This window comes from Neodiprion virginianus, chromosome 1, assembly GCF_021901495.1.
Source record: "Neodiprion virginianus isolate iyNeoVirg1 chromosome 1, iyNeoVirg1.1, whole genome shotgun sequence".
Taxonomy (NCBI): Eukaryota; Metazoa; Arthropoda; class Insecta; order Hymenoptera; family Diprionidae; genus Neodiprion; species Neodiprion virginianus.
In genome coordinates, this window is record NC_060877.1 from 21,435,140 (window position 1) to 21,458,647 (window position 23,508).

Below are 23,508 nucleotides of genomic sequence, written 5' to 3' on the forward strand. Positions count from 1 at the left end.
CGCAATCAGCTTGCCTGCCACTGGATACATCGATGAACAACATCGACGGTATATTCAGCCGTCTGTTTGTGAGATTTGGTCTTGTGCAAGTTCAGGAGCCTGTGCCGAGTTATAGGGGGTTTCATATTTCCGTGGATGATTTCAGAATGGTTGGCAGAATGGATCACGCTTTCCATTCCCATGTTGATATCGTACCAAAAGACCCTTGCATCGATACTTGAGTGACAGATTCCTCGAATAACTAGATACTGAAACAAATGCTCCTGCGTATTCGGGATTTACCCGTAATCACCTCTAGGCTACATTTTGTCCACTATGCTACAGTGTTATTTATTCTATGAATGACAGTATGAAAAGAGTGCCATTTTCATTTCATTCGTTTCCATCATTCCCTTTCACTGTCAATCCCAAATCAATTTTATTTTCATGAAGCTGAGCTAGCGGCCAAAGTTAGCAGCCAAACTTTTTAAGCTTTTTGGAATTAGAAAGATGCAATTTAGTTTTATCCTCATAATTTTACAGAAGTATTGGAGATTGAAAGTGTTTCACAAAATTTTGATTCCCATCTTCACTACCTTATTCGAACGAAAATTAGAGACGTCTGGCTGTTAGCTTCGGACTCGTTTATTGTCAGTCAATTGTAAAGGGAAAACAATTGTGGAAAACGATGACGTATCTCTTCAGTTTCACGAAAGAAATTTCATCCGTATCTGCGAAGCTCGTTGAAATGTGAATCATAACATTGAAAATTGAATTTTCGAAATTCTTATACGTTGGACGTCGTTGAAGTAGAACTTGTGTCCGAAGTGTCGAAAAAAAAAGATTTTCCAACGTGGTTGCCAGAAGTAATGTTAACGAAATCTGCTGTCTCATCAAAATGATTGATAGTTGTGGCTCTCTAGTTCTACTCCTGCAGGTTGTCAGACTGGACAATGCTCAGAGAGAAAGAAAAATTGGTGAATTACGGGTGCATTATGGGTACGGATAATGTCCCGAGAGAAATACGGACGTTTGTAGCCAGCCAAACGTTGATGGGATGAAGGAAAAAGGGGTGCAGTGGGAGAGAGTAAGAGAGTGAGAGAGGGGGAGGGGGGTTAAATCCCGCAGTCTTTCCACTTCGCTCAGAATCGATCATAACTTACGCGAACCAACGCGTTGGAAACTCGAAAAAATATCCAAGTACCTATAGGTATAAAGAAACGAAGAAAAGCTAATGGCTTCTGTTTTAAAGGTGTTATAAAGTTTCGAGAACCTCATTTTCGATGGTAGGTTACTTTACGCTGTATGTATATACATACATATACAGTATAGTATATATATATATATATATACACACACACACACACGCGTATATACAAACTTCCAATTTTCGAGCCGGTTCAGCCTGGGCAAAGTTTCTTCTTAATTTAATATAAAATTAAACTTACGCCGTTTCCGTCGACTGTTTCAGATGGATGCCCTGTCAGCTAAAGATCGAGGTAAATCTCTGCAGCTGCGACTACGACGGCATCATCCTAGTCTCAGGAAGCGCCCCGGGCTTCGACGAGCCGGAGCCCTTCAAGACTGTTCTCTACTGTGCTGCCCAGATCGACTCAGCCCTGGGGATTATCGGTGCCGTACTGCCAATCAACCTTCCAGCGAAAAGGCTGATCTACAGTCCGACGGGTCCACTCAATATGGACTACCATGACGTACGAAGTTTCGCCGAGGCTGCTACCGAGGGGGTCAAAAGGTTTGTGAAAAGTCTGGAACTCTTAATCACGTCGCTCATATGTGAGACTGTCTTTGTCAACTCTGTCACTTTTTCGACTAACAACATCTCATGCAAACTGCAAAGTCGAGATAACCTTTCGTAATTTCTTCTGGAGTTTTGAACTCAACCGTTTTGGTGAGGAAACCATTGAGAATAATGTACAGAATACAATAGTACAGCTTTCTGTGAACTTATGAATCTAATTTCGGGTTTGTTTTCATCGCTATAATCATGCTGTTTTCCAACGAAAATCGGCTAAAGATTTGTTTTTTCACAGAATACAATACCTTCAATTTTGATTTTGAAAAAAACTGACCCTATATACGTTTGCGAAAAATTGTGCAGAAGTGATGAAAAGATTTTTAGGGCTTGGGCGGAAGAATTGACCTAGTTGACCATAAGATTACGATTTTAGCACCGGTAAATAAAGAAAGCCGCTGTACAAGTAGTCAAACTATTGGCGCCACTTCACTTGGTACATTGTGAATATACGCAAACTGGGAAGGTGGATAGGTAGTTAGTTGTATAAATGTAGGCATGTTAACTCTCCTCAACTCTCAACATCCTTCACAAAGTTTCGCGAGAGGTGATTGATTACTGGCGAACTATGCTGACCACTTTAGACGCTCCATGCCCACCGTATCCACGCAGCAAATATCCTCCCTTGTTCGTCCGTATTGTGTATATAAAGGAAGGTGCGGAGTGAACTGAAGGTATAAGCGATGTTTCATTTTATCTTCCGCAAGAATTGATGGATTCTCAAAGTTACGCAAAGAGTACGTCGTACTGTTACACAAATTACAGATGCATAGCACGATATTCTTGCTACAGCTACAACAATATGGATCAAAGATGTCAGAAGACAGGTACATCCAGGTTCGTGAAACCAGTGTCGAGTCGTATCACAAATCATTGCCAATGCAATCATGCAGGAGTAGTTGGTCAAAATTATACGCGAGGTTGAAGTTATAATAAGACATTATTTAAATTACGGTTCACCGAATTTCAGATAGTCCTAATGTTGCAAATTCACGATCTGATAACTACCCATTATTATATTGATTTCACGAAGTTGAGCTCATGAATCGATTGATTATTTTGCGCTGAATATTATCTATCACCTTTGACGGTTGATTTTTGCCAGTACGACGTTTCTTTTTCAAATTTTTTCAAGGTTTGATTTATACTCGTACTAAAGCTTCTCTCACTTCCTTTATATATTTTCAGCATGAAAAGACAATTGGGAGTTGTTGTCAATTTATCGCTTGACAAATTGACTAAGGGGTCAACTTTACTCTTTAGCTATTCACTCTTATACCAGTTGATAAACATCCCGCGAAACGATCGAGAATCCTGTTGGTTTGACCAATTTTAATTAAACTGAGCCACAACACTAAAACAGTCAGAAGACGAAACTTAGGATCAACATCAATCTCGAATCTCTTTCAACAACTTATTTGAAAATTGAGTACACAAGTTTCCTTCATCCTACATTTTTTTTCTAATATAATGCACATTAATTTTTGTTGACACAAAACTATTTTCTCTGAAATTTCATAAGCGTATTTTGGTTACGTGTTTCAAGTGGGCGAGTATGGTTAGCTTCGGTGTGCGAGGTAAAAACAGATTCAGTAACGTCGTAATAATTGGCGACTGAATCAGTACGACGGACTGATAACGAAAAATGAGTGACATGAATTCGAAAACGGTTAGAATTTCGAGCACAAATTTCAATTGCTTGATGTAGTCATGGTGAAATTACAATTTTTCAGACAAACTACTCTGGCTTTCAAGTCAATTATGTTTTAATTGTCAAGTATCGTGCTTACTTTGATTCTGGTCGAAAAATTTAAAAATATACTACCAAAATTCGCACGTTTCTGGAACTCCAAGATTAAACTCCAACTTGAACGCCATTTCTTCTTTTCGTTTAACATGAGGCAGCGCACCTCAAAAATGAAGGGTTGCGGCAACAGTTGAAATCGATTTAAAGTCTTCCCTCCATTCTGTTAGACTTCTATTTTTTCACGATATTAAACTTTTTGATAGTGAATAAATCGGAAATCTCGCATGTTGGTTCTCAGATGTATAACGATCATAATTGCAGATAAGATATGCGTCCTTATTGGTCAAACTTTTTTATTTCATGTTTCAAATATTAGGTACAGTTTTCAAAAAAAGTATAAGTATCGACGTATACAACAGATTTGAAGATTATTCCAATTGGATGTTTGTTCTACATTACAATTTTCCATCGCAAGTAATTCTATGTCACGGGTAAGTGTGTAAGACCATTAAAATTTCGCAAAACCAACAACTTAGCGTAAAGAACTCGGGACTTTAGGTATAATGTCCAGGGTGGCCACCAATTTTTGGGAAAAAAATTACATGACATCTCTAAGTTTTCCAGGATCTAAAACCTAGTTTTTCCTGACATTTTCCCAGTTCTAGTAAGTTACTGAAATCTTAATCATTCAGCTTATTAACTCTATATTCGGTTCAAATTCAATTCGAATCTAAGAAAAAATATAATCTACAAAAGAGTTAGTTTAAGCCAATTTCTTTTCTCGACGAAAAAAAGTAAACTTGTTACCTCAAAAAATCGTTTCTAATTCCCATGGTAGGAAACTGATATTTTCAGTTTTCCGTGACCAAATTAGAAATCCCCTGACATTTCCAGGTTTTCCAGGTGTGTGGCCATTCCGAAAGTCATCAGACAAACAAAGTGGGGTAGATAATCTTGCTTCATACACCACCTTAGTCTGTCTCACCTAATGGCGGATATTTCTCAGGATAGGATCTAGTCGTATTTATATTTCAACGACGTTTCCCAGCTCGGACTGCAGCGGGCTAATAAATATGCCAGGAACGCTTCGCCGTTCAAGTCGACTCCCCCATATAGTTTCGTTCTAACTACCTCCTTATCATTCCCGGTATATAGGCATATATGTACATCTATATGTGTATGTACTTTCCATCCCCCGCGCTCCCTGGTCCATCTTCACGAGGAAGCCGAGCTGCAGGAAAGACGGAAAGCGGAAGACGAGAGATAGCGAGTGGAGTCGTATCTTCTTCGGCATGTGCATGTGCCAGCTCACCTGTATCTAGACGTGGAATCGCGTACCTACCTTGGTCGAGTGGGGGTGACTCGGAACGACACGAAGCTTAAACTTGAAGATCTTCTCCAGTTCCATAAATTATCAAACCTGAATCCTTGCGGGAGCCAAGCGCCCGACAGCCGCTGCTCCTGGCATGGCATATTATGTATTATACATATACAGTATACGTATACTTCATACCAACGAAGATATCGTCGTATTCTTTGGATTTTATTACACGGACTCCCGTCTCACTCGCCTGTAATCGTACGCCGGCGCTCGCAGTCCAGTCAAAATGGGTCTTAATTAAAAATATTCGCGAAATGGCTGCATTTTTACGTTTTTCTCAAGCCTCCAGTACTCAAATCTCAAGTCACTTTTGAACTGCACGGTCGGCGTTCCGAGAAAACCACAAAATTTCAAGTTCTTTGCGTTTTCCTCAAAAACTGCAATCTATAGATGAAAAATGACTTGACCATCGTATAGAGCTGACAATTTTGCATCGAATTATGTCCTCATATGTCAGAAATGGAGTCGAATTGACAGATTAAAAAAAAAAAAATTATTTCATAAAAATTCCCCAGATGCCGTCGATAAGTAGAATTTCTTTTTTCTTAATTTATTAATCCGACTCGATTTCCGACAATGTGAGGACATAATTTGACGTAAAATTTTCCGCTCTGCACGACAGTCAAGTCATTTTTCATTTACCGGTAACAATTTTTAAGGAAAATGCAAAAAACGTCAACTTTTACTGTATTCTCGCAAGGCCGTCTGTGCAGCTCAAAAATGACTTCAGGTTTGTGTTTCTGAGGGTCGAAAACCTTTATACACCAAAATGCAGCCATATTCCAATATTTTTAATTCAGACCGATTTTGACTGGACGAACAGCCTCAGCGGCGAATTCTTCCTCCTGATTCACTAATTAGGAACAATTTTTATCGCGCAGCTTTTACCCATCGGCTGCAACACGCCAATCCTTATTTTACATTTTTGGCGAGTATGGGGTCAAAAAGTAGAATGGCTGTGTAATAAAAGGGTCCCAATATATTGGAACTTTCCAAGACGTGGAAATGATTTCATAGAATTTCTAAACATGTAAAGTCGAAGTATAGCAAAGTTAGAATATATAAAGTTATAGTACAGAAAATGAAAATTCTGATGACGCTATGTTTTGGGTCGATAAATTCTCATTCTTCGCTTTTTATACTTCGATCATTCTACGCATCGACATTCATACAATACGTTGCATTTTTCTATTTTGACATACTGTGATAGATTTTCGACTGTTTGAAGAACTTGAACCCTTTTGTTGTTTGGTGATTCTACTTTTTGACCACTACCCGATTTCCGCACTTCATAGATCTTTTTTTCTTTACTTTTTTCAACAGTATTCTTTCCACAGAGCGTTGAAAGCCGGCGTCCGATGTCCCCTTCTTGTATTGCTCCCGGATATCCGTTTCGACAACGTGGAACTTGTCACACTTCTCGGAGCCTTGGAAGGCCTCTACGTGGTAAGCGATAAACTTTTTTATTTCCGATTCTCTTTGTATTTTGCGTGTATTTATCAAATTCTGAGAAAAAATCTGCCAGATTGCCGTCAAGATTTCACATCTTCGATACTTAAATTTGGTCATCATGCCGGACTTTACCATTTCCGGATCATGAAAATTCCCATTCTTCATTTCTTTACAACAACTATGTCAGCATCCACGTATTTTAAATTTGCAGAGAAATTTCAGGAAATCTTCACAAATCGAAAATTATTAAGTATTTATGTATGGATACAAACGGGGACGCGGGTTATGAATAATTCACAGGTTCTTATTCCCTGTATACTAATAAAGACGCGATTATTTTGAATATATATTATGTATGATGTCTAATACAGTCAAATGCCCAAGATAACGTGATGGAAAAAAATGTCTCCGCAACAGGGTTTGGTACATTGTACGAAAACTATTGAAGGGAAAGACAGCTTTTTTAACTCTACAATATTGCATTTTATCATTCATGTCTCTGACAAGAAACATCAGTTTGGTGTCCTATTCCGCTTGCGTTGCAGCTCATTTATGTTGTAGAACATTGAAAATCAAATGACACACTTTTTATCTTCTTCATCGGCGGAAAAACGTTTTAAATGGATGAAAATGGCTCTCAAAGATATGCATCCAATGCGGTGGTTTCTTACTTTTGGAAATGTTTTTATCGATTAATGAAACACTTCAGCGTTGATTTTATTCAAATACATCAAACGTATCAAGAAAGCAATCCGTTGGACGCTCATTTTTGGAAGTCGTTTTTCCCCTTTGAACCATGTTTTCGCCGATAAAAAAATACGCGACTTCTAGTTTTCAATATTCTACAACTTACATGAGCTGCGACGAGTTCGAAGAGTTCCTCGTTAGTGTGCCACGAAAAAAATTGGACGCATTTGTTGAGAAAACGAGAGACTTTTACCTGCTTAACACTACATGCAGGCCGACCGTTCTTTTCTTTACAAATGTGCGGTCATGTGATAGTTCCAACATAAAGCTTTGCAATCTGCTAAAAAGGAAAACATCCATTGTAGCTTACGATTAGGCAAAGAATGGACTGTTCTAGTTATTTGAAACTTGGCAACCTGTCAGGTCTTAACAGCAAACACAGGTTACCAAAACTAAAAATCATTAAACGAGTCGGATTTAGGAAAGTGAAAAATCACGATTTATACACTGAGAGAAATTTTTACTTCCGGTTACCGATCCGTCCTTAACTATTTTCATTTTTTTACGACAATCGAAAAATATAGTTCCAAGTAGAAAATGAAAATTAGTTTTCTAGCTGTTACCGGAAAGTTTAGTATCCGTTACTATTCTTTCTCATTACGATCACTGTTTCAATACTTATACAGCAATCAATTGACGTTCAAGCCTTATGTTACTAAAAAAGTACAGTAAACCTAACAAACTGATTTTGCGTTGCAATTACGAAAAAAGGATCGACAATAGCGCAAAATGGTTACGTGTACTCGTTTTTCGTAATACCAACAATATTCGAACAGTTTTTTTAACGATACCTGTTTTACTAAATTTTTCTAGTTACTATAAAAAATGAAATTTTTCTCAGCGTAGTATTATTGGAATCAAACACCACCTGTTTAGTCAGTCTATAAATGGTGAATCTGTTATTCCGTAGTAAAAATAACAATCGCGTTTGACTCGTATAACGAAAGCTGGAAACGTTTGTATAACATAATAGGTTCTACGTCACAGGTTTGGCGTGCTATTGCCTTTTGCAGAAATGAAAATAAACTTCGCAATTTGTACCACCCGTGGCGGTGCTTGCTTCGCGAGTAAACCGTCAACGGTGTGCGGCGGCGATTTCTCCGGCTCGTATTTGCGCTATAAATCGTAATTATATATAGAACCGAGTTCGCGGGATTAGCTTAAGCTCGAACTTGAGCGGCAAACGCTTGCAAACCTTCGACATTAATAAGCTAGGGGATTTCCCGTGTACTTTGTACACGATATACATACCTATTGGGGCAGCTTTAGGCATTCGGGTCTATTTGGACGTACGTGACTTTAATTCGAGCTGATCTATTGAGGTTAAACAGCGAGACTGTTTATGATTTTGTATTTTACCAAGGTTAGCCGAGAAGCGATCGTTATTGTTCGTTTCACTTTCAGATTTTCGTACATCGAGTATTTTGTAGAATTATTTCAATCGTGAGCTTTCAAAAATGCAAACATTGGCAATACTGAAATTATACGCAAAGACTTATCGTTAGATATCTTATATGCTTCATTTCAAATCGCTTCCAAATTGGTAAAAACCTATAGTCGGAGAGCTGATGACGAATTTGAGTGAGGTATTTTAGATACTTGAAAATTAAAAAAAAGGTACTATATCAATGTCAGTGAATCTGGAATTGAGGGTCGGGAAGGACGTTTGCGGTTATGCGCAGCATATAACTTTTTTGTCACACTCATTTAAAATCTTTATACATGTCACATAGTTATTGGAAACCGTCCTATTCGTCCGGCTTTTTGTACACATTTTCAATATTAATTAATAAATCTGCTGTAAGAATTCCAGAGTGCCTAAAGTATATCTTTTGTCTATATTAATAAAACAAATTCGGGGCCGTTCGGTCATAGTTCAAAACCGTCCAAATAGTCTGGGATTTTCGATTCTGGATTCCTTAAAGGCTAGATTATGAAATTAAAAAAAATTCCAGAAAGCCTAAATCAGATTTTTTGTAATTCTTTTTTTTTAATGTCGTAAGATGCACAGCAGATAAGTAACCGCAAACACCTTTTCTTACTCTCGATTTCAGATTCGATAAGAATGATATGGTAATGTTTCGTATAATTTCAAATTGCCTGAAATACCTTCCCCAAATTCGTTATCAGCTCTTGGAATACTATTAAATTCATTCGAATTCACTCTACCAGGGGTCAAATTATTTTTTCAGATGATTTAAATACTTGAATTAGTAATGTATGCTGAGTGCACCATAATGCTATTTGCATCACGTTGAATAAAATTATACACCCCATTCGATATCTTCATGACTAAATTATGAAATGTTTGAAAATCAGTGAATCCCTCTAATTCGAAAAATGATAAAATTAGTCTCTCAGAACGGGGGTTAAATTTCATAAAAATTTGTTGCTGTACCATGTTTCCTCATATTATTATCGTATTCGGATGTTGTAAATAAGTCTATCTTATGTCAATAACTTCTATAACATTCGTTTGTTGGAAAACAAAAGAAAAGTAACTACACGAACTTGACTATTGTTCTGCAACGATTGAATCGCAACAAATATTAAAATATGATAACCAAATTCAACGACAAGATAAAAGTTGGTCACAATAGCACTACAAATCATCGAACAAAAAAGACACCGTTTTGTGAATAAAAAATGACTACAAATGATTTCATTTTACACGGAAATGATTTTTATTTTACAAAATGTTGTACATGTATTTGTTATATCAAAGTTACGAACTTCAACGTCGTTATTTTTTGTAATAAATTCGAAATGCGGTTTATTTTTTTTTTTTCTTTGAGATAATCGACCTATATCTTTAATCATTTCAGCGGTAGCTTACTTGATTTGTTATATTTGATCACGTATTTTTCGCAAAACGTTGACATTTCTTCAAAATTATAACCTGTCACGATAAGTTGACAAGCATCAATCTTCTGAAATCCGCTCAACCTTGTATCGAACAAGAAATATAACGAGCGCGAGATTGGATTCCATGATACGAAATCAATTTATTCAATCCTAACTGTTTTGAATTAATTTAATAATAATCGCGTTGAGCGATCACTGCTACCGTATACCGTGAGCTTCTGATTCAATCAAATCACGTGATAATCCTTGTCACAATGTCTTAAAATTTTCTTAAACAATTTTCCGTCCCTTTTCGCGTCGAAGTTGAGTGAGATAAAATACCCTCCGAAGTGCATCGCGGTGAATGAGGGAAGGCGACGGTGGTTTGCGTCGACTATTGCGGTGGTCCACTTTGCGCCTGACGTGCAGATCCGACAGCGCGCGTTTTCGTATCGATTTTATATGATAATAGACGCGCTTCGACTTAAGTCCTGGATATTTGCTCGCGGGAAATGGGAAACGCCGAGCTTTGCGTCAAACGTATATGTACGTACATACGTACGTAGGAATACATACATATACCATATATATGTATATACGTATATAATACGGGATTCGCGATGTCTGTTGCACTGGTAATTTGATTTCGTCAACGATATAACTCACCCGTATATCTGACTGTACATCTCCTGGATGTACGGCGTAAAAAGTGGAGGAGATATAGATGGAAAAAAAAAAAAAAAATAGTAGAAAAATTCATTCAATAGCGGCACTTTGACTTTACCATGGAGAAACCTGTGCTCTGACAGCTTAATAAGTCCTGGCAGCATTTTTGCAAACCTAACCGACGTCGCAGAAATCTGTACTATGCAGGTGTATACGATGTTGGTATCGCAATTTCAAATCTCAAATCATTATAAGCGTATTGAGCATAGTTGAGAATTAGCCTTTCAATTGGAGAGTGGAAAATATAATACCCAATAATCATCTATTTTTACTCGCAAAATTCGTCATCGCCTTCAATTTAAGTTGACGGAACATAACTATATACCCCACGATTGAGCTGTTTTGCCATTTTAATGGATTGATCATTTTTCGAGACCTCTAAACTTTCTGAGAAATGACTTTGCCTGAGGAATCTTTTTTTGGACGAGATGATAATATGTATAAATTTTTGCTCACAGAACGTATTTTTGAGGATAATGAACACATTTTTAATGTACTTAACGAAAGATTTTTGCACCGCAAGTGCTTTTTTGGGAGACATCAATCCTTTTTGTATAAATTTATTGGTTACTCGTTCTCATCTATAAAGTAATTTTGGTAGACATTAATAACTTCGAACTGTAGAGAATTGTTTTGGAAGAAAATCATGGTTATTTTAACACGGTTTCATAGCAGCATCTAATTGATTCGAAGGTACTATGAATTGTCAAACCGTAAACTTGAGCTTCGCAAGACTACTAGCTCTACGTCTAGCCTTATCGAAAGCTCCACTCTTCATCGAACCAATTTAAAGCAGTCTCATAATCACCATACATAGTATTAAAGTTCGAAACCATATTTTGGATATTCGGATGTTCGGATGTTCAGAAGGTGACGTCACCCAAAATTTTTTCTCTCTTGACGTCATCGATCTATAGTAATCGTCGACAACGAAAATCAGATGGCCGAATTCCTCAGTCCGGAAACAACCGCGCAGTAGAGAGGACGTACGAGAATCGCGCTCCGCAGATTTCGGATACCAGGTTCTCTACCTCCTGGATCTCGCGCTCCAGGTCAGCTACCTGGTGAAACACGACTTCCGGGACGAGCGCACCGCAGTTTCCGCGCTCCAGGTCCGCATGAAGATGTTCGGCATGTTGCTGATTTCCAAGTAATTTTCAGTATCAAAGTACATCTCGATGTTCAGTTATTTCCAACTAATTCCTCGAGTAAATGGGCCATCGATGCTGGTGTTTTGATCCTGCATTCGGTCGTTCAAGTTTGCTAAACTAGCTGTCCTTGCGCAACGCACACCAATCCCGATTCAGTTGAAGCTTTTAGTGTTTTAAATTTAGAAAGAATGTTCCAATGTTCGAGATCAACAGAAAAATAGATTACGTATGTTACGGGGTAGATTGCGTAGGCTCCGATGAGCGGTAATCGGAGCTTACTTCACGCCCAGCCAAGGTGTTATTTGGCTATTGTAGGGTCCGTTCACGTCGACTATGCACTCGCGTGCTACTACTCCCAATGCAGGAAGTGAATGGAATAGAAAGGGATCGGTATTAAGGGAAGGTAAACCATTTAAGGTATATGATTGTTTATTAGTGGTCAATGCAACGGAGTAGGTCAAGGGAAAAAGGTATGGTCTTGGTTTAGAGGGATAGGATGGATCTTCTGGGTTTTGCGGGATGTAGGAGGCAAGCTAGCCGCGAGTTACAGAAAAATCTGCTGACTCGCGAACGATAAGAGTAGACTACAGAGCGTAATGTAACTAAGAGTGTGGGAAAGGAATATGAAGTCTGGAGGACGTAACACGTAAAACAGAGCACTATATAATTCATACATGTTTTCACTCTACGTTATGATCCGAAAAATACATCACACAGTGAATAGCGTTCAAGTAACCCTTATAGCTTGCATTGTGTAGCACGAAAATTTCCAACCCCTATGATGAAAAAGGAATGAACAGAAGCCGAACCGAACAGACTTAGGACCAGCTCGCACGGAATACAATACAATCAATTTTTCGGGGCAACAAGGCCGAAAAAGGAGACACCAAGAACAGCAAATACTTGTGCGGCAACTCATTTGTCATACAGAATGGCTAACATCGTTTGAATCATGTGTCATGCAGTTGACGGATTGTTTACAAAATGCGTTTTTCAATGAAAACCCAGTCTTCTGTATATTCCAACCCTTGTTCTTCGCTTTTTGCCAGTATCAGCTGACTTCTATAGGTGCCGTATCTACGCTTCGTCGGTGAACCCACATGAGAGAGGCAATAGCATGCTTGCATCCACCTGTCACACAAGATACTAAATTGATGATACTTGACATATATTTTATACTAAAACCTTTTGCCTTGTATACATATACCAGCTGCCATCGCACCCTCGCGACATTCTGCTGATTTTATTGACTCTTGGCCTTTGTCCGCCATCGATGTTAAGACGTACGATTTGCCACGCTCTTTGTGGTCTGGACTGATTTCGGTGACGTACTTTCTCGTGCAAACCTGATTATGTAGAAGGTAACAATACCTGTAAGGTTATGTATGTGGAAAATGTAGATCCTCATTGATATTCGCAAATAAATATTATTTGTACACTCGCCTGGGTATAAAGCAGTACAAAGAAACCACAATTAATGAAACACACTGAGGTAGACGTTCATTATGAGGTTATAATGCACTTTCGAGAACTTGACGTAAAATATTGAAAATTTTAATGAATTACACATGCGTATGAAAGAGAATCCACGATTTGTCGACCAAGCCTCATTCATTTAAACCAACGTGATATAATGACGCAACCAGCATGATATGACTCACCTGCCTGCTTTACTCCACGTCTTTCAGCTCTGGCGAAATCTTTAAAACTTTATCACCATACCCACGTGAAGTTTTGGCATATTGTTTGAGGTTGCCTTTTGGAAACCACTGTCGGTCATAATTTTTCAAAAACATTACTAATACGAAGATACGAAGAAAAATTATACCTAGAACGTTTTGTATCGCGTGTCAACAGCATGGGTCATACGGCCATCGTGTCTCTGGCATAAGCTACGGGAATTTATGGGGAATTGATAAGTCAAGCCATTTGCGAGAGAAAAATTCGAAAATTTTCAGATTTCTTTCACGTGTTATTTGAATGGAAAATGGTCAAATAAAACAGGCACCACTAAATATCAATATTAAGAGCTTATGTTTGGTTTAAATGTTCTATTTGAAATGCTCTACCGAAATTTTGACGCGCAGTTGAAAAAAGACGTTCTTGAGTCATGTATAAAAATATCGATGAAATAAATAACTACAACCAATTTCGAAAAACTAAGCTTATTCCTAAGGTCGTTGACATCAAATTTTGAAGACTAATCATATATTAAGGGCAGCAAAACCACTATTGATGAGTGTTATGATTGTAAATGTCAATATTAAATCAACTACTTGAAAAAAGGAAAATTCATTTAGGTATCCTCGTAAGAAATATTCTTCTAGATGAAATTAGCTATCATAGAATAAAATGGAATGTACCATATTTTTGATTGTTTTAAAGCGATTTGAAATATTTCTATTCATAATGCCAGTATCTGATATTCATGTACTTTTGGGAAGATCATTCTATCTTGAGAATATGACAATCTTGTTGTAAAATAATTGAATCCTGTAGATTTTTAACCAACCAACATACTTGCCAATACCACACCATAGCTGTGTTTGTTTGTATAATTCTCATTCTTCTAACCATCAGTTGAATACGGAATATAAGAATAGAAATCCAGTTGAAGTGGACTATTCTCAAAGGTGCAATTGCAAGTTCTTTCCCATTCCTTTTCCTCCCACTGGGATTTCACCCAAATTGCCGGTGCCAAGATAAACCTGTTCCCTAGTGTTCTACCACGCTTTGGTTACAGTGAAGTCATTCAAACGGCGATGGTATGAAAAAATATATCTGAATCTAGATTTCACCAACGTTCCTTAAAGCTAGTCGGCGGATAAATTCATTATGACACGTAGTGAACAGTAATCAACAACCTGAAGCTTGTGAGTTTTATGCACATGTCTTTATCAGCTGATAATAAATTTATTCAAGTATCTTTACAATAATTTTTGACGAAGTAAAATTATAATTACATCAGCAGTATCAGAGCTTGCGGAAAAAATCGAATTATTCTCGACTAGATTTTGAAAAGTACACACTTTGAGAACGATGTCCATTCCTCTTTTGGTCAATATTGTTACGCGCAGTTCTGTAAACTGAGTCCTTCACCCCAGTGACGAGAAGTGATGCTTTGTTAAACCTACAAAGCGTGACTTAGGGCTCGAAGGGCGATGATCCGTAGACAAGCTTGGTTATAACTTAGTTTAAGCTATCGATAAAGCCTTTGTGAGTTTTGGCTTGGTTCCGCGATGATCCGTTGTATTATTTATGGATTATCATATTTTCTGTCTCTTTCAATCCTGCTGTAAATAAATTTCACGCAACTCAGGCTAATCTTTTCCATTAATCAAATTAAATTTTCAAGCAGTCGAATTTGCGGATGGCATCGTTGCTCTCAAAAAAAATTTCAGTTTTTACAGTCAAAGTATGCGTTACTTGAGTGAATCTTAGGATCAATATGCAATCTGTCAAACCCTTGAATCGGAGCAGCCAAAAAACTGAGCCGAACAATTTAACACACAAAACAAATATATTTTAGTCCCTGTAGGAAAAACGTTGTCAACCTCAATCGGAAAGATTCTGAAAAATCAGACTTTCACAGTAATACCATTTTGTAAGGATTATAAACCGGTCGGTTAGTTTTGTAATTAATAAAATTATCGTTATAACGCAATTAATCCTACATGAATCAAATGCAGCCATAAATAACTATGGCAAAGGGATCATATGCCACTGATAATGGGAAACTTATTCGACGGTATTTGACCGTGACTGATTTGATTGTGCTAATTTTACTAGATTAGGGGTGGGGGGGTCATAAGCTCCGTGACGTCACATGTAACGTAAACTAATAATACAACTGAATTCGGCTACGGGTGAAATGATTATTATATGTATAAATACGTTATTTACTAAATTTTATTTGTTTGCATTTCCACTTTTTAATATTCATACACCGAAAGCCTGATAACGCCTTCATTCGATACTAACTTTCTCTCCTTGATGGTCAGTTTGTTTAAGTTCTGTTATTTATTTTCCATTAAAAATACACAAATTATACAAGACTCTTGCTTGATAAACAATCATGACGAATGTGGTTTGACGAACACGATCTTGACACTTCCCATTTGCCCGTCGTCATCCAAACATAAAAGCATGGTTTGAAAGTCTATAGACACAGAATGATTAATTTTTTTCCCGTCAAAGACAATGTAAGAATATAAATTTTTTTCTATCGATTTTGAGTACCTACCTGTCTATTGTCTGAGGACGTAGAAATTGTTACTTTATTTCTAAGTTATAAATTAAAAATTGTCAAATGAGTGACGTCGCAATAAGAGAGGTGGGAGGGACTGGAGGTCACACGAGTGTCATTATTTGTGACAAAGACGAGAGCGGGCAAAACCCATGAAATTAGTTTTAAATTATAGAAATGACGTATTAAATTGTGCGCTACTACGAGGAAGGCGTCTTCTCGTAGAGTGTTTCATATTCTCGGCCTTTTCTCCCGCCCAACACCCGAATCTAGGTGATCGTGTGACGTAAAGTTTAGCGCGCACTTTTAAAATTCCATATTATCTTCACGATACACGGAAAAAAAAATTCTGTTCGGCGAGTTGTATTCTACAGGTCCAGTAACTATACGCACTCTACGGTCTATCTTGTAGTTACAGCAACTATATATTAGTCAGCTCTGATAGCTGCAAGTTGTTCAGCTCTCACAGCTGAATGGTTTTGCTCTAAGAGCTGTAAGTTGCGCTGTGCTCTGGTGCGTTGACATATTTCATAACCTTCAAATTTCATGAGTATGATTTAAATACAGTTGATAGATAATTGTTTAAATAGTCCATTCAAATATGTAAATGACACTGAATAAATAATGATAATAATGATGAAAAATAATACTAATAGCAATATAATTGACTATTTAATAATAAGCGCTGTGAGCGGAGCCGAAAAATTCTGGTCTAGCTCTTCGAACGAAGTTGTTTAGCTGAGAGAGCTGAACAACGTACAGCTATGACGGCTGACTAACAGTCAGTTATACGAACCATGCAGTGCTCTTCCAATAACAGAACGTTTAGTTCGACGAACTGTTTACAAGTAACTATCTAATATTTAGTTCCACGAGCTGAATTTTTTTTTCCGTGTACGTCAACGTCAAAATCGAGCCGGGCACCCCCTTAAAGCTTCGTCGTGATCCCGATCGAAAGCTGGTGAACCTGTTCCCAATTATCAGCTCCTCCCATGTTGCAACGTTCCGCTTTCCCCTAATTGTGAGAAACACAAGGTGGAATTTACCCCCGTAATGCAGACGACTGGGGTAATATTTGCCGGAGATACTGCCCCGGTCATGCGAAGGGCTGCTGTGCTGTAGCCTCGAGCGAAATACGAGGACAGAGTGAAATAGACCTGGGTGCCTGGAATTAGTTGGCAAATATCCTAATCCGGACGGGAGGGATTTCGAGTCGTACGAAATATATAAATACCAAGGCTGAACTTGTCCTCGGTGATAAAAGTGCCTCTCCCTGGTAAATTCCAAGCGTTTCGAATATTTACCTTATCTCCGTATACCGACGGAAATCGCGGAGACTGACGGATGTCTTTTTTCATCCCATCCCAGCCTAGTTTCGAGGAAGCGCGAAAATAATTATCCTAACTTAGCCTGAGGCGAAATTCAATTTGTTTTCCTCTTTTTACCCGGTTATCTCTCTCCTTTTGTCAATTTTGAAACCTAATTCACCTGCACCAAGCGCCGTGTCGTGACGCCATTTCACGAACCTAAATAACCTTTCCTAACACTGTCATCCGACGTTTCTTAAGAACAACAGGAATGACAATGCACCGATGCTTTTTCTGTTAATATTCTTCAAGTACTGGCGTAAGATGATCGAGATAAAATATTCTATCTATTCCCGTAAACATTGACTTGATACTCACATTCGTAGCTCTGAAATCGCCATTCATTAATAATCAAGTTCACATGGATTTATCTTATTAATTTTGACTCTCAAATGTTATATTCTGAATTTTCATTATTTATACATACATGATTTTTGAAGGATTTTTTATCAATCCGTTTTTTGTAGAATAGAATTTTGTAGCTGTAAGCGTCTCTCTGAACAGAAAAAGAAATCGAGTCAAATATGTTTTCCTTTGCTGTAATGTCAATCTATTGTCGATTAATTTCCTTGATCTTGAATTCTCGTACTGTAATTAGCTTCAATTCACAAAGCCGTTCCCTCTATTATGAAAGAAGACTCCAATTAATGAAAATAAGTAACACATGATGTATATTGAAGTGGAAGGCTTGATTAGAGTCTTGTCGCATGGTTAAGGGGAGATTCCAGTGAAACTGCGAAGTCCGGCATTTTTTGAATAAAAATTGATATGCTTCCAGCTACTCGTGCTTGGGCCTTCAATACCATAAACAACCATCTAAAAACAGAAAAAATGTTTTTGCTAATACGTGTTTCAGTTTTTGATAGATTCCAGACTTCCCACTAATATTTCTTTTGAGCAAAGTGTCGGGCTGTCACATAAATTATTTTTAAGATTCCTAGTATCCATACGACGAATGCCCAGGATTGCTTTTATTCTTTCATGGCCGCAAATCCGGACAAAAAACTTAAATCCCATATTTTGCCGTTTCTCTTGCAATGTTTGTTCGAGAAATAGGATTCGGAACAAAATTTATCAAGGCCGAGTATTTTTGGGAAAGATCATGAGAAGCCGCCAAATAATCGGAAAAAGTTACGAATCCTTGGTTTGGCGGGAATAACACAAGCATCGCGAGAGAAAGGGCACAATATAGGTTTGAATTTTTTCCTTTAGATTTGGGACTATATGAAAATAACAGCAATCCTAGTCATTATCGTATGCAGGTTAAAAATTCTAAAAACAAATCGATCTAACAGCCCGCCGTCTTCCTCAAAAGAAATAAGAGCGGGTAGTCTGGAACCTATCAAAGACCAAAACAAGCGTTGGGAAGAATATTTTTTTTTGACCGACCCCTTTGAAAACTCGTCATTTCATGCATGTAAAACAGGTGCGAAGTAACGCGTATCAAGCCAATTCGGTCGGACAAAAAGTATCGTGTGAATTCAATTAATCGCCTCTTTCCCGCCCTTGATACACAATGTAATATTTCGGTTTTTCGTGGGTTTCAAGGCTCGAAGACAAGTATTTTTATGAGCATTGAGTTTTACTGAAACATGCAGGACTTCGCAATTTCACCGGAGGCTCCCCTTAATGGAGGAGACCCAGTTGGTACGTCCAAAAAAAAGGCTTTTTTCCGAATTTTTTCTTGTCTAAACGACAAAATAATTTATGACAACAGTTTTTCCATATGAATGATATATATTCAAAGTATACATTACAATTTCTTCAAAGAAAAATATTTCAAAATGAGCCGGTCGGAGGAAATGGACGAGACGTCTGCAAAAAAAAAGGGTGTTGCGGTGATCACTTTCGCGCTGCAATGGATCATCTGAAACCAACAAAAGAGAGGGGATCTTTAGTTAATGATATAATGCTCCGGATGACCGGAGGGTTTTGAAAAATCTCAATATTTCACAAAATGGCGGACGTTGAAAGTCAAAAGTATTGTTTTAACCAAAATTTCACTCACATTTTTGACTATAAAAAAAAAACAATTGTCAAAAAAAAATCCTTCGTTCATCCAGAGGACAACTATGTATAGGATAAGACGAATTTCAAACCAATCGGTAAAGCGGTTCTCGAGTTACAATGATCACTGACTTTGAAAACATGGTTTCGAGAAAAACGCGTTTAAAGTTTTGCCTACGATTTGCATGCAGATAAAGAATTTATTTTGTAACTTACATTGAATCGTCTATTCCTGGAGCATATACTGCACCTTCCTCCGCTTAGTTAGCTGCACCTGCAGCAATTTTTCGTTGACGACGAGCTACCCTTGCCTCTCGAGTATTTTCGAGGGAGCGCCGGTTAGCTTTGTCAGATACGGCGCCCTTCAAAGTTATATATCTTGGTGAATAAGGGTCCGATTTGCCAGTAATTGGTCGGAAAATACTCTTGAAATATTGTACTTTTATAAAGTGGAAAAAACAATGGATTTTTTCAAAATTCTAACTGGGTCTCCCCCCTTAAGTCAAATTGAAATTTATCTGTAATACAAATGAAAAAGATTGGGATAAAAAAAATAAAGAAAAAAATTTCAACTTATTCTCGGCACAATTTTCAAAGATGACTAATTATCAATCAAATTTTTACGAATGCGTCAGAGCAAGTATAAACTACCACTTCAAACCAAATCTTTAATATTGCTTATTCGTTATCTGTAAATTCATTTATCTTCATAGCATCAGGTAACTATTCTAATCCCAAAATCTTGCAATTGATCTTGGGAGATTTTCATCATAATGAAGTTAGTAACGTTATCGTAACGATTCATCCTGAGAAAAAACTATTATTTCGCGTTTTTGGAATTGTCTGAAATTCAGTAAACTGTAATCAAACAAAAGACGCTCATGTTTCAAAATCCTAGTTCTTTGAATATCGTTGTAAAACTACGAAAATATTGTTTTTCCCCCACTGTTTCGGCACAATAACAATATTACAAGATCCCAGTAATTTAATTATCTTGTCTAATAAATGTTTTGAAATTTTCATATCACAGCCGTTGGAGGTACGAGAAATATGCCCTGATAGGTGCTACAAGGCGTGTCAGTTGGCCGTTTGGAGTCCAATATGCAGTAAAAAGCTCCAGGGTATCGTCAAGTTGGCGTCTGCATTGGAGAGCGGAAGATACGTTGCAAGAGATATCGGTAAGTGCCGACACGCTGTAGCTGGGTGCATGCATCGCGCATCATCGACCTTCCTCCTTCTGACCCTTCTTCCCGTGTCCTCCTATTTCCCAGGGAACTTTTCCTCAAACCGAGCGGGTACCTTTACGAAGAGGGTCTGGCCACCGCATGTCATCTTCCTGATTCACTGTGCAATTTTTGATCAAATCGGCGCGTAATTTGAATCACTCGTACCATCTGAAGTCACTTTTAACCGTTCCTTCGCCTGCTTTCTTGACTTTACAGTACGTATCGAATGATTATTTATGATTTCATTCGCCAATTTATCAGCTATTAATCCGCGAATGGAAACTTTTAAGGTAGTAATGTGTGCTTGGAGTGAGGTGTTCGCTAGGGAAGTTCTAACCTTTAACCCATGACGTACGGTTCACACCATGATTTCACTTGTTTACTTGTAACAGTCGCATTTAATTTATCATAATAAAGAGTTGAATTAGAATATACACAACGACGATCGACCTAGAATACAATATTTGTAAAAACCGATTTATTATACCAATTAAGAGGTTGTTTCAAGAATGTAACGAGACTCAAATTACTGTCCTCATTACTCTAAGGTAAAAGTACATGTATTTTCTCATAAAAAACATATTGAGCTATAGTTTGGGTCTGTGATTTGTGCGACAGACTTGTTTAATTTCCACAATTGGATAAATTGATCATAACGTGTCAGCTTTTTCCATTTGAAATAACCGCCATTCCAATCAAACATGGCGTCGAATTATCTAGACTGTTGGGAAGTTGGAACGGCCTGCTCCTCCTCCTCTTCGTCCTCCTTCCTCTCAGCCCTCGACAACGCGATTCTAGTTTACTGGTCACTAAAACACTACGTGACTGGGGTGGCATTCCTCGGCTGACGACCATCCACCGGATGAACGAACCACGGGGAGTTTGTAACGTGGCACGATTCCGCGCCACCAGAAGCATCCTCGGCACAAAAGAGGGCGTTATCTGTCCTTCGACCCTCCAGCCCCGTTATCCATCCCTTCGGCCTCCTGTCTTCACCGGGTGATACAACCGAGCAAAAAGCTAGTTTTCCCTTACTCCTTAATTGAGTGTGGCGAACAATGGCGCTAGTCCGCACTTCGCAGCTCTTCTTCTTCTTCTTTCGCCCTGCAAGGTCCTCTGACTCTGCAGGGGCCTCGAGTCACTCGCCCGGAAAGCCACAAGCCCGGTCATCAATCTACCCCGAAACATAATTGTTTCTCCCCTCCCGAGTGCCTCTAGAGTGTTGTTTATTTTATCGTGACGTTCCTAAATTTCTTTCGTCGAGTCCCCTGCATGAGCCTCTCAACCGTATTGAGACCAGCCAACCTTGTCGAAAAACAACACTTTGTGATCAGACTTGAGGGAACTGAGTTTACTTACGAGAACTAATAGTCATACTGTGTGAGGTAAATGGTTGAGATCCACTGTGTCGCAGGATGCCGTCAAGCATTAGCTTGGAAGTATTTTACTTCAAGTTGTCAGAATTACTGCTACTGTTTTAACTTGAAAGAAGTTTTCTTTCAACGTAATCTTTATTCCAAATTGCTCCTTCACTGACACTTTTAACAACAATTCTTATCTAAAGAGTTTAGTAAACACAATAATGAAAAAAGGTTTGCCAAGTGATATGTTTTCTTAAACATTTACGAACAGACAGAGCCAAATAATGAACCAAATGAAAAGTTTAATCTCACGTCAATTTCTAAAAATAGTGAAAGAACTTTTCAAACGCATCAATAAAATTGTGGTACCGCCGTTGAAATAATAAACACCATCTCACAGCGTTAAAAATACCAGTTCCGCAAAGTGAACAAGTTGCTGCTATTCAAAATATTCCGGGCACAGAATGTCAAAAATCTTATGCTGGTCCATTCTCACAGTACCGTGTACAAACAAATACAGTATTCGATGTTAGGATGTTAACAAGTTCACCGTGTATAAACATTTCTCAACCAAAGGACACAAATTCATTTTTAGCAACATCATAATAATTGAAAGGGAGAGCATACAACAGAAGAAACAGATATGTAAAGCAAAGTGAATATCGATATAAATCATAACTGTGTGAACTAGAGGACTAACATTTGTTCTTAAAAAAATTAGAATAATTCTACGCTGAGCCCCCTCCCCCCCCCCCCCCCCCCCTTCCCCCCACAAGACTACAATAACACAAAAACTAGCGCCAGTTTAATATAAAGTGAATTTTTAGTCTCGTATTACACCTTAAGTTTTTATAGCTGCTTCACATTTCTTGCACAAAATTTTAAAGGTTAACATCGTTGACATTGCCTGAAAATTTAGAAATAATAGTTTTGAAGGGATTTCAGGCATTTTTTTCTGACCTTGTCGTGACATTCTCAAAGTTTGCATCTTCATACCAACGAATTAAACGTGAGTTTACTAGATTACTCCTGTGAAACTGTTAAAAATATTTATTTTAACACATTTATTCTGAGAAAAGTATCTCTTCATATTTACATGAATATGAAAAAATCGTAATGTGATACGTAATAACGGAGTTAATATTCTGAATCAGCAAACCAAAGACTATATGCATCATGCGTGCACAAGTATTCAGTAAACTTTTTCATCGCAGACCTGTGTAATCAATGCCTCGATATCACATCGAACTTTCGAAGCAGCATGCTGTTCCATAAGGAGGAAAGAGTTGATTTACTGTTAACAAACGTATATTTGGATATGATGAAATAAATGTTTTGTTATTACTATCAAATTTCAGATGAACCAAAAAATGATCGATAGAAATTTTGTTAATACTTAGCAGATCGTATTTGGTTTCACTAAAATTTTATAATAATAATGAAGCATTTGTTTCGTCATAT

The 23,508-nt window shown here is 37.8% G+C and overlaps 1 protein-coding gene across 3 annotated transcripts in view; it reads left to right on the plus strand.

Moving 5' to 3' along the window:
- LOC124299864 (putative aminopeptidase W07G4.4) overlaps nt 1–23,508 on the plus strand; it is a 48,117-nt gene that overhangs the window by 19,216 nt on the left and 5,393 nt on the right. For all 3 annotated transcript variants that reach the window (XM_046753276.1, XM_046753285.1, XM_046753292.1), the window contains 3 exons: nt 1,451–1,732; nt 6,258–6,366; nt 20,491–20,638. In XM_046753276.1, coding sequence (XP_046609232.1) covers nt 1,451–1,732; nt 6,258–6,366; nt 20,491–20,638 — 539 coding nt within the window. The remainder of the gene's footprint in view (nt 1–1,450; nt 1,733–6,257; nt 6,367–20,490; nt 20,639–23,508) is intronic.